Below are 12,928 nucleotides of genomic sequence, written 5' to 3' on the forward strand. Positions count from 1 at the left end.
AAATAAAATAAAATAAAATAAAATAAAATAAAATAAAATAAAATAAAATAAAATAAAATAAAATGCATACAAGAGATGGTTCCGCTCGGGGTCACTCAACGTGCAGTCCTACATTTGTAACTGACGATTCTGTGAGCCCACTTCTAATACAAATGAACAGGTGCCTTTTGCTTTACCCTGATTAATTTCACAGATAAGCAAATACGCCATATTATATATTAGGTCTAATAAAATTAACTGCACTGTCTGTGCACCGAATTGTCTCTAAGCTCCTAAGCTAATGCTTTAGCTTTGTGTGATTAATTTAATTTCTGCCTTTATCTTCAAAGATTTCAGATCATGATTTTCATAGGCACGTCTTTATGGCGGCTTTTCATTTCTAGCTCTACAACCATGTCAAGACCTCTGATGAAAGGCAAGTTGTGGAACATGGACATGTGCACCCCCCATACAGAGGTGAGTACAGATGTGTACCTACACACCCATCAGCAGAGCTAGAGCACGACCCTGGAGAGCTGGCCAAGCGTCAGGTCACCAAACAGCTTCCTTGGAAACCTTACAAGGTGAGAAATGCTAATAACCTTAACATTTGCATTAAAAAAATACTGTAACAGCCTCAATTAGTAGTGGGGACTGACTGTAAAAACAAACAAACGAACAAACACAACAACAACGATAAGCATTGCACGTGTAACTCTTCTCCAGGAGAATTAACATTTTTAGAAATGGTCTTGTAGAAGTGGGAAAATCTCAAATGAAAAGTGCAAGATAAGCACACAGTTACGATAACTGATGTTATGCTTGGCAGTTAAGCATATCTGGTTCGCCTGATTTTGTCTTGAAGGAGCTTTCCCAGAGGTTTGAAGGCTTACTGTTGGTACATACTAACCTGGGGACATGCATCAAGATGTGCACCGCACGCTGCCGCTCCAACCCCAAAGCCCCTGTGATAGAAGAGGGGGGGCAGCACCCTCTGGCACACAAGGTCGACACGAGTGCCAGCTAGAGGCGAATAGGAGGAAATAACTCCAACATTTCCAAACTGTATTTGCAGGTCATGTACAGTCTTTCTTACCCAGCAGTATAAAATATTGATTTCCCAAACAAAGATCATAAAAAGTCATAACAAAGTAATAAAAAATATATTTACTTGCATACTCTGCCCATAGGCCAAGGCGGATTTAGGCTGGTAGCCATACTCATTTGAATGTCTAAAGGTTACCTACAACAAGGACACAGGATAGTTCTGCTCAGGTACAACTGGTGTCTTTGTTTCTTCTCATAATTATTTTATAAGCCAAAAGAACTACAGATGAGTTTTCCAATTGTTTCACCTTTGTCTTCCTCATCTTTAATAAAACCAGGATCCAAAGTAACATGATTGACCTCTGATGTACTGGCCTGGAAGAGATCCTGACTAGAAAAAGGCTCCAAGGCCATCAATCCTGTCCTAGTTTTGGCAAAGTCCTGAACCTCATTTTCTTCTGTTTTCCTCATTTGTTTTCTGAATAACAGCATCAGGATCAGTCATTACAGAGCACCTTTCTACAACATTACTATAAGCCTGCAGTCACAAAGGCAGTTACAAATACTGTCACAAACAGTCCAGCAGTGGCAATGGTTGTGCATCTTGCATTCCCAAAGCACTCAGCATGTAATTTCAACCACCAACTTGTAATTAAGACTCAGCACCAGAAATAACAACTTATGTTTTCCATCTTTGCTGTCCTTTGCACCCCCAAGTGTGTTTAGTGATAACCTCTAGATGATTCAAAGGTTGAGGAATATTTCTTAATTTAAAAAATAAAGATTAAAAATAAAAGAGTTGCATCTTTACCTTTACTTTACCAGGGGAAAGATGACTTAGAAAACTTTATTCCCTTGATCTGCTTATTCCATAAAAATTGTTACACCATTACCACTGCACCAGACAGCTCTGTTTAATGCCATTATTTGATTTGGACTTGTAAGAAATTTTTATTCGTTTCTGAAATACTTTTATTAGTAAGATCTAGAATGGACAGACTTTCAGGTAACATAGCTGTTACAGGTTCTTATGTTTTCCTCAGTCATCTTTGAATTAAAGACACAGAGAACACTTTTTGTCAGCCATGAAGTGGTCAGGCAGTTGGAGTAGATGGTGGCTGTAGCCCCCTTCCACTGAAATGTTCTATTATATTAAAGAATCAGAAACAAAATTAATTAATTTGAATAATTATACATTAAGTATCTGGTTGAAAACTGCTATTCATACAATAAAAGAAGGTAGAACATACTTGAACTTCTGCCTTCCCCCGGTGAGGGAAAAAAACCCAACAAACCAAAAAATGTCAAATACCCGAGAGTCTGGTTTGCCTACTTCAAGTAGTTTGGGTTTAAAGAATATGTAATTTGATTTTCCAGAATATGACATAAGGCTGCATATTAACCATAAAAATACAGCATTCTATTGCTGGTGTTCTGACCTATATCGAAAATGTATTTATTATGAGACCCTACAGGGTTAGAGCATGTGAGATTGTAACTATAAATAAATGTACTGAATAACTAAAGACTAGAACGATTCTGATTATAACTGATTTTGAATATACACATCATCTGACTTTTTTTTTCAAGTTGACAGATAATTTTAATGTTTTTTAATGTTAATATTTCATTGCAAAGATGTTATTAATAATTCACATCTTGGGAAACTCTTAATTATGTTATTTCATTCCAATACAAATCAAGAATTCTCATGCAAGCTTTACTGCAGATTTAACGGAATTAATCATTCAACAGAATTTAATATATTTCATAGTATTAAATCAAGTGAGGAAGTGTGATTTAACCCTTAGTTGTATCCCAACAGAGACCCAATTCAGAAGTGTGCAGAAGCCTTCCAGAAATATTTACCCAACTGGACCTGGACCTGCTTCCATGATTACCAAGTCTTTACTTCACATACGTCTTTATACCATCTCCCAAAGTAGTCTCACAGGAATGTTTGTTTATGTGTGCTCTTCAGTCCATGGGTTGATACTGACACAGCACAAAGAACAGAAAGAGAAAATAAAAGTGACAAAAGATTGTTTGCTTAGATTCCTTATCTTGGACACATGTGGACACATATGAATCATCTTTGCTTTAGCTGACAAAGGCACGCCTGAAAGATCATACTTCAGGAGAGATTTGTGTAATTAGTTGTACATATTAGTTATGGCAAGACTACTTTAAAACCAATAGCTCTGGGACAAAGGTGCTGTTTCCAGCATGACAGGCCAACACCCTAATTTCCCATTCATAGAAGGGGTATTTTCCCCAAGAAAATAAATTGCTCAGGTGTCCGGGCACCTTTGTTTTGCTTTGTAAAAGCAAACCAAAGCAATCAGTAGCTGCAGAGCACTTTCTGCCTGCAGTTTGAGCAAGTAAAGAGCTTGTAGAATAGGAGTGCTAGGAGTGTTATAGCTAGTGAAGGAATTTAGAAGCATTAAATGCTTAATATAAGAATCATAGAGAGAGTTAGACTTATCAGACATGCATTTATAATATGAAAACTTATTTTCTGTTGCTGCAAGGAATTTTTTATGATTTGGCATCTAGAGATCCTAAGGAGAGAGTGGAAATGAATATTTTATTTTTTGTGTTTAGGTAAGGAATAGTGTTTTAAATTCACACTATCTTTTGTTCTAGCACCTTTCATGTTACCAAAGGTAAGACTAACAGATTTGAAACTTTAAAAAAGAGGATTTGCTTTTAGTTTACTTTCTGTTAAGTTTCAATATATTTACCATAGAGTTTTTCAGTTTTCAGCTAAAGGATTATTTGCAAACTGTTTACTCTGAATACGAGAGCTCTGCTTTAAGATACTGAACTAGTATCACCATAAACATTTAAAAGCATTTCCTATCAATCTATTTTTAGGAGTTGAACTAAGAATGACAAATATGAAGAACAAACTTTTGGGGGCTTGTAAACACAAATGTAATAATTAGACCCCAAACCAAAACACTAACATAAATAATTTTTACATGTGCAAATTATTGGTTTTTTTTTTATATCTGTGGAGCTTTTCACTGAATGTGAAGGATACCAGAGCAGGCAAATAGCTAATAAACAGCTAAACTGGTATTTGAGAGATGATACATTAATGAAGAACCCCTTTTTTTCTTGCTGTTCTGAGAAGTTCCTACCTACTTGCACCCTTTGCCTTCCACGGAGTAAGAGATCAGACTCCAAGCAGGAAACTGAGTAAGGCTGTTTGTTTAGCACTGGGGCAGAAAAAGCCAACACAGCTGCATGCAGTGAGATCACCACATTTATCTCACTGGGTCTGAATTCTCTTACTGTAGTCACCTCCCTTCTGTGCAATGTTTCCCAGATTTCAACAATCAAGTCAGACTCAAAGTTATTTGTAAAAAGATATTAAATCCTTCAGTTAACAAATTACAGATGAACATTTAACATTATGTCTGGATTACTCAATAAAATGTATATATATTATGGTGTGGCTGTTCTTCCTAACGGACTGTCCAATCCTATAATCAATGTGATGAGAACTAAAGATGGAACTAAATACAAACTGAAAAGAATTAAGTCAAGTCCTCTTAATCTCACAGCATCAATAACGAAGGTAATCAGCTACTGGAAAACTCACCAAACATAGATTTTCAGGTCTTTAGCCTTTGAACTCAAAGCTGGAAGATCCTTCAGGTTTTCTTTTTTATATTCTAAATATATCAGCCTTAAACTGGAACATGCCACATATTTTTGGTAGTTCTAACGTCAGCTATAATCATGACTTTAAATGAAGTCTATAAAGTGCATTTGATTTTTTTTCCACATACACATTTTAATACTAGTAATGCAAGCCAGTTTTTCCTTTACAATTGTTCTTAAACAGATCGGGGGAAGCTTGGGGGAAAAAAAACACAACAAAAAACAACTTACTGGAATTTCAGCATATAGCAATGTCCAGAGCCTACCAAACTTGAAAGCAGGATTAAACAGAAATGAGTAATGTAAAATATTGTAAAATATAGAGTTCAGGTAATTTAGATCAAATATTTCACCAGATGATCTCAGTGAAAAAGTGATTTTAAAAGAAACCTTCATCACCAGTTGCTAAACATTTTCACTTGCTTTAGTGGGAAAGAATTTGTACTCCAAGAAAATCTAGAGTTAACTTTGCAGAAGCAGCCACTCTAGCTGAAAATACACATCCAAAGTACTTTTTTTTTTTTTTTCAGCAAAAGCAATTCATTAGAAACAATAAAAAGAGAAAAAAATTAGTATGACTCTTGTGCAAAAATGGAGTCACATTCATAAATAACAGATGGAAACTGGAACATCTAATTTTACAGTACAGTTTATGCCTGTGTTTAGGAGGAAAGATGAGTATGAAGAAAAACAAGCATAGAAAAAATATAAGGAAGGAAATACAGAAAATGCCTGATGGCAGAATTGGAGAAACATAATTGAAATGTTTTGTGGCACAAAAAAATAATATTCTTCCAAGTTATTTTCACAACTCTGGAATTGCAACCTGTGTTACATGGAAAACCCAAGAAGTTGGGTGGCAAAATAATAAAAATGTGAGCAACCTATCCCTTAAATGGAGGTCTGCCTGAAATGCTGCTGCACTCAGAAAAGTTTACCAGAATAAGTGGCACCTTTTGGGGTAAAAATATTCTGCCTGAGACTCACTACAGACTTCAGTTACTGTGCTATGGAAGTTAGATGACATTTACCTCTTTCTACCCAAAATGCAACTACAGTGGTGCTCCATCTCCACTTATGTTTCTTTCTGAAAATTAAAATTAAGATTAGATGTTGAAAGTATTCATTACCTGGATAGATGATACACCACCTTCCCTCAAATTGGCTTTGGAAGAAGTAATTTAGAGTCTTCTGATTTTTTTTCAGAAGTAGAATGACTTTTCTCCTCAATAATTCTTTATAAAAATAGGAATTAAAGTCAGGATTCAGAAATGCCATGAAGCTCATGGTCATTTAGATATAAGGAAAAAACAAGTAACATATTCTAATGGAACAAATGTTGCTGTTTTGCAAACTACACTTTCTATTAATATTTTAATTTTAAATCAAGTGGTTTAGTCTTAGACTGAGAATACAGCAACGTGCAAACCAAACAAAACCAACCACATCAGGAAATTCAAACAAATATACTAGTTTTCCATGAACATCATTCAGTGTGTCTTTCTTAAAAACCACCCAAACCAGACCATCAAACGAACAACCCCCTCTACTATCATTTATACACATAGTGCTCTATTAGCACCACAGAAAACAACTGCCTAATGGATACAGGCTACAAGTAAAACAAGGTATCTATACTTCTGACCCCACCTCACTTGAACACATCAGCAATCCCATCTCAAGCCACGGGCTCTTTTGGAAGGTGAGGGATGGTCCTCACTAAGCTTAAGGTACATCAGTCACTCAACCTGATTTTAGTATCAGTAGTTCTGTTTCCTACTTGCAACAAGTGCTGTTTGCAGCAGAAATGGTGGAAAGCCTCTGAATGACTCAGGAAACTATGTAACTTGGGCTCATGCCTTCAGCAGTTCACTTATTGAAGACTTCCATAACTGTTACCATTGCTCTCTCAATCTCCTTACTTTCCTTCTCCCTTATTGTTTTCTTTCAAATTAATAAGCACACTGGAAAGCAAGCCAACATAATACTCAAAGTCTCAACAGATGGAACCTGAAGGAACAAATGGGTTCAAAAAGGCCTGAAAAGCAAGAAAACTTGTTAGTTTGGAAAAGTCCCTCCCCACTATCTTTCTAGTCATTGTGTTATCCATGTATTAGTAATGAAAATGCAGTAATAATCCTTAAATTGTCACTATTCTCAAATCGCACAGCAGTTCTGTGTCTGCCACACTTGGTACAGTTGCTGCATACACTGAAAAAAGGGTCACATACACACACACATGTCACATTTCTAGCACAGCTAAAGATGCAATGTATAATTTTCTATTCCCTTTTCTATGCCCCACTCAAATTAACAGATTTATTTATTTTTATTTTTTTTTTAAGAGAAATAGAAGTGAAGGAAGTGTGAGTGTCCTTACAGGAAGATGTGCATTTAGCAGTGGTATAGATCAGTACATACAAGTAACAATTGATAGCCTCTGTTACCATAACCACTGTGAACACTGAGGGTAACCACACAGGTGGCATCTTTATTTCACAAGATTAAAGATACAGTACAAAATGAATCTGTACATCTTTCTATTAACAGAATTTGTTTACACAATTATATTACATTTGACCAGCCTTTATACTGATTTTAAATACAAAATAAATTTACAAAACTCCTACAAGACCCTTTAAAGAACTTCAGCTGATAAAAACAAAGGGTTCCCCCCAATAGTTTCTATTTGCCATATGCATTTGCAGTAGTTCAAATCAAACTAAATCTTTTAATTTTAATATTCTCTGAAACAAAAATAGATTTTTCAGTTCATTGTTGCCTTTTTAAAAAGGAAGCAACTTGCAAAGGTGTGATCCTCCCTTTTATAGGCCAAAACTAGCATATAACAGGTGGAAACTAGATAATGCATAGTCTTAGAAGTCCTTTCACAATCCTTGTTTTAACATCCTTATCCTAAAATAAAAACATTTGATAGTTGCTGTTTTGTTTTTTTTTACTTTAATAAGAGCAGCTGACTTAAGGAAGATGACAAAAAATGAGTATAACTGTTTTGTAAGAGTCTCATTGGGATGTTTCTATCAAAGGCCTTATCTTCTATTACATTGTCCCATAATGGACAATATAAAGCAAAGAAAATTGTTTCAACAGACAGCTCTGGGACAAGTTTCACCAGAGTGATGAATCCTGTTTTCTCAACAGGTCAGAGATTCTTCCAACCAGCAAGAACACCTAGTGTGTTTGATTAAGAATTTGAGATGCGGAACAATGTTCTTGCCTACATCTTTCCACAGTTTTCCTACATATAAACACCCATCAACAACATTTACTGCTCTGTAGTTCCATTCTCTGTGCAGGGAGAGAAAAGCATGCATCCAGGAAGGTCAAATATGCAGGCTCTGGTCTACGTTACTTCAGACGAAGAATACAATTCTTCCATTTAAAGCATGCGGAACATACCCAGAAAGGTTTCTCTTAAATCAAGTTTGCCTTCTAAAATACTCCTGCATATAAGCTGTAAGACAACCTGTGTGCTACCAAAAGGGAATAGTACTTTCTTGCAGTAAACCCAGCAACCCAGCTCCTTCAGGAAAAAAGCTGCTTAATAAACTGAATGCACAGCAAGAAGCATATTGCTAGTAGGAGTTAAATATATGTCCTTTGAAATGCAAGTTCCAGAACAGAGAAGCAAGGGATTGTCACAAAAACTTAAGTCACGTTGTAGACAACTGATTTAGAAAAACTATTCATTTCTTTGATCCCTGAGTTAACTTGCCATTACTTACGGTAAGTACCATTTTACTACTACCACTTCATTCAAATGAATGTCATCTGAAAAAGTTAGTGGTAGTAATTTGGTGTAAGGGAAAAAAACAGAAGATGACTTCCTTATTGCTTCTTCAAAAAGCAGTTCTTTAAAGTGAAATAACTTGATGAACTTATATAATTTTCTTCTGCTGATGTCTTGGATATAAAAATGCAGCAGGTTCACTGAAAGTCAACTGTCATATAGCAGCAATGATGAGAGATTCTCATGCAAGTAAGACAGAGCTTTTAGAATTTAGTTCTAGTAGATCAATCAAGCAAAATATTTTTAATAATGCAGTAACAAAATTGTTAAACATCGTAAGAGACCAATACCAGTGAACTAATGGTATTCAACTGAAAAACATTTTCCATATAGTCTTTAATTTATTCATGCCAAGCTAAAAAGAGCTATTAAGTGACAGAGGCAAAAATACTTCAGAGGGAGTGTTTAGAAGTCACAGATATCTTAGAAATATAGCTGGGAAGTGCTGTACATTTTAGACCCTACATTTAAGTTCAATACTGTTCCATCTGCTAACAATGATTACGACTGAACAGGACATCGCTCTATCACATGCTTCAACCCTCCAAATTAAAATGAAAGATTTGTCTTCACAAAAGCAGCATAAGCATTTTGAAGTACTGAGAAGTTCTACCTGTATTTTAATACTAGTCATTCAAGACATTTCAATTTACAAAAGAGTGGATTGCTTATCTCCTTTCCCAAACTACAGATCTACTGTGCAATGGTCTCCTTACAAATGTACCAAGTATGAAACCATACCAAAATCTAAATTCTAAATAAAGTGTATTGATACATTGCTGCCAATCCATTGGAAAAATATTTGCATAAAAGGAAGCCCTTAACCCTTTAAATACATCAGCTTTTGTCAGAAAGCAGCTAAAGCCTCATTTGTATTTCACTCAGCTTTAAGATAGCATATTCAGAGGGTTTAATGCTAGTATAGAAACAAATATTTAACTGCCACTGGTAAGTAAGAACAGAAACTTCTGCATTTCTTTCTTCTAAACTATTCCCCCACTGCTTCCCAAACCCAGGCCTGAAATTACAGTTTAATTAAAATCATTACTAAGTGAAGATTCCTCTTGCAGTCTAAAACAGTCCACAGGTTGTAGTTCATTTGTTAAAAGGTCTCTGCACTGACCTTTTGGTATAAACCATTAGTCTTCTTTCTCTTTCTATACTGTTGTCAAAAGGGATCCTCAGGACGGCACAGCCAGAGATGTTATTTTGACTTTCTCATGTATGCCAGGTACAAGAGGTGCTGGTGACAGCCAGAGCACTGCTGTAATCTAACACACTATGCTTATCAGTCAGCCAAACTTTGGAGTAGCATCACTAGCATAAGCCCATGCCCTTTTGTAGAGAGTATGCATGTTTGGGGCCCTTTTCTGTAGATGCATTGAACAGATGCATGCATGAGATACCACATACATTTCCTTCTTGCAGTGCAGACTGCTAACAGGATTGTTGATAATTAAATACAGAACTTCCACCTCTAAAAAAACACACACACAAAAAAATCTAACTCACTGAGATTTCAGGCTCTGTCCTTTCATCAGTGTCCAAAATAATACTGGTGCTTTCTGCAATCTAGATTCAACATCTTTGTAAAAGCAAGCTTAAGGAATTTAGGAACACCACCAATTTGTTTTTATGTGAAAGTACACACACTTCAAAAAAGTTCCAGATGGGTGCAAGATCTGGGCGCTGTGTCGATAATTTACAACTGTTGAACTTTACAGACCAAATCTGCCCCAATCCAACTCCTGGGCTAGCTACTGTCTGTTGAAAACTGTCAAATATAAGGGGAATGGAGGAAAATACTCAAAACAAAAAAAGCACAAATGGAGAATGGCATGTTTGCTGGCTTAGTTTTACAGAGTTTATAAATAATCCACATTAAACCACCCAAGACAGCATAGAAGACCAAAGTGTAAGAAATACTAAGAAATAATGATGTAAGATTTGTAGAAATATTTGGGATGCAGATCAGAATAAAAGTTCATACAGCTCATCTTTTTAGAGGTTTGAATATAGTTCAGCTTCTTGGAATTACATTGGCCATAAAATTTTTATTGTTATTACTTTTTTATAGGGCAACTGCTATCAAGCAGGCAAAACCTTTCCAATAGTAGCCTTCTGTTCTCTCTAGAAAATGAAAAGGACTCTGAACAAAGAGAAACTAGACACAGCAGGCAACATATTTGTAGTTGCACTCTTGTGTTTCCTTGAAAAAAGCCATAGTGTTATTCCATTGGCACTGAAATAACATTCAAATCTGTTTCAGAAGAATTTTCTTATCCCTGAAAAAAGGCATAATTCTAAGCAGCTTTCAGACTTGTTTTTTGTTTTTGTTTTTTAACTTCTTTGCGCCTCTTTTAGGGGAGGGACTGTTGATCCAAAGTCCTAAATCACAATGAAAATTGTTCCTTTTGGAAAAATCCAGTTCATTCACTGAGGCTCTTGTTGCTATTGTGGTGGTTGATGCTCTGGTGGTGGTTCTTGTGGAGGCACAGCTGGCCGCAGTCCTACTGGTCTGGGAACTGCCTGGTGTTGCCTTTGTCTGTAAGCTATAATTGTTCCCAGAAGCAAGGCGATGATGGTCATAAGGTAAAGGTCCCATTCAGGCCCCAAGAGCTGGTCCATATCAATATGTGAGAACACCTCCCTTATCTAAGAAACAAGAAGTCCACATGATCATGTTAAAGAGCAAGAATGGCAAGTTACTCAGATTGTAAATTTGACTTGTAACACTTTTTATGTACAACTACTAGTTTTAGAACTTCAGTAGCTCTTTTCCTATTTGAAAAAATATCACATCAGTAACATTCTTAATTTCACAGAAGTAAATGCCAGTAAGACTAAAAGCCATACTATAAAGGATGAGCTATTCTATTTTCTGTCCTAGACATGAAGCCACTTTGCAGCTTTCCCATACAGAGCAAATTTAAATAAAAAATTTAAATAAAAATGAGGTATGTAACCATACTAATAAAGAAAGAGAAGCAAGTATCACATACAGAGAAGCAGTGAAATTATCAGTACAGCCAAGTTGGAAGTCATCAGCAAAGTACCATGAACGACAAAACAGTAAGTCCCAGGATATTTAATGTGGTACAGTGCTAAGATTTGTGGGGATGAAGTACAGGGAAGAAAGTGATGGTTAGTTTTGACTGAACTGCCTTTCTATCAGGCTTCCATCCACACAAGCATTACAACATACACTTTATGCCTCACTACTGTACCTGACAGTACTACAGTCATTGTCAATTTAGGTCTCCATCATCAGACTTAAAACTTGGAGTATCTGTATTGTGCATACCAGCCTCTCTCAGTGCTACATGGGTAATTGCTCAATTGATTTAGAGTATTTTGACTGTCCACTCTTGAAAGTCCTCACACTCAAGACTACTAGATTCTGTTGAATTTAGCTGGATTGTCTGAACTTCCATTTGCTCTAAGTGGCAATAATAAATTCAAATGGTACAGAGAAGTAATCCAAAAGTCCATAAAATATCAGAATACTGAGGAATATTTGAGACACTGTATAGAAATAATTAACCTAAATTCTAGGCAAATATATCTTTCAGTGCTGCCACTCTGCAGAAACTGTATAATAGCTAAACTATCTAACACAAATATTTTTTTCCCATAGAAATTAAACAAAGCTCAAGTGGGATTGTTATACATGAGACTTTGGGCTACAGAAAACTATTTTTTTTTTCCTGAACAGCGACTATGTCATTGTAATCACTTATTTAACTTGCACACCACAGGGCCACCGATAAGAGCAGTCAAACAGGTCAGCAATATTCTCTTCAAGGGAAGCACAGCACTGGCTTTGCATATTTCAGTTTCACATAATGGCACAAATTAAACATTAGGAAGAAATTCTTTAGTGTGAGGGTTGTGAGACACTGGAACAGGCTGCCCAGGGAGGCTGTGGATGCCTCATCCCTGGAAGCATCCAAGGGAAGGTTTGATGAGGATTTGAGCTACCTGGTCTAGTGGGGGCTGTCCCTGCCCATGCAGGGGGCTTTGATTCTATGAAATAAGAATCACAGCTTCAGTAGCTTTCTTAATATGCAACAACAAAAAACATATCTAAGTTTTCAGAAGGCTCAAGTAAGACATCTACTTAAATGACATTACAACTCAAGCTTCTTCTGAACATGAAAAACACATTTGTTGTTTTTCCTGTTAATTCTGCATTACTTACATTGATCTCTTGTACATATTGCAAGGAATAAATCACTCCAAGCTTGCAAAGTGCTAGGAAGACTGGAACCTGAGCATCTGGGCTTGCTTCAGCTGCCATGTCATAGAATCGTTTTGCAAGATGAATATCCTAAAGTTAAGAAAATATAAAGCTTAAGTTTTGAAGACCTTAAAAAATTAGGCATAATATGTAGAGCTTTTTCTATAAGCTATTGCATC

At 36.1% G+C, this 12,928-nt stretch overlaps 1 protein-coding gene across 1 annotated transcript in view; it reads right to left on the reverse strand.

Annotated features, from left to right (window-relative positions):
• Positions 1–10,814: 10,814 nt before the first annotated feature.
• Positions 10,815–12,928, reverse strand: part of SEL1L (sel-1 suppressor of lin-12-like (C. elegans)) — a 40,455-nt gene continuing 38,341 nt past the window's right edge. The window contains 2 exon segments of the mRNA XM_009993981.1: positions 10,815–11,164; positions 12,711–12,839. Of these exon segments, the coding sequence (XP_009992283.1) occupies positions 10,961–11,164; positions 12,711–12,839 (333 nt within the window). The 3' untranslated portion in view covers positions 10,815–10,960.

Source organism: Chaetura pelagica, unplaced genomic scaffold (assembly GCF_000747805.2).
Source record: "Chaetura pelagica isolate M959 unplaced genomic scaffold, ChaPel_1.0 scaffold11, whole genome shotgun sequence".
In the NCBI taxonomy this organism is placed as follows: domain Eukaryota; kingdom Metazoa; phylum Chordata; class Aves; order Apodiformes; family Apodidae; genus Chaetura; species Chaetura pelagica.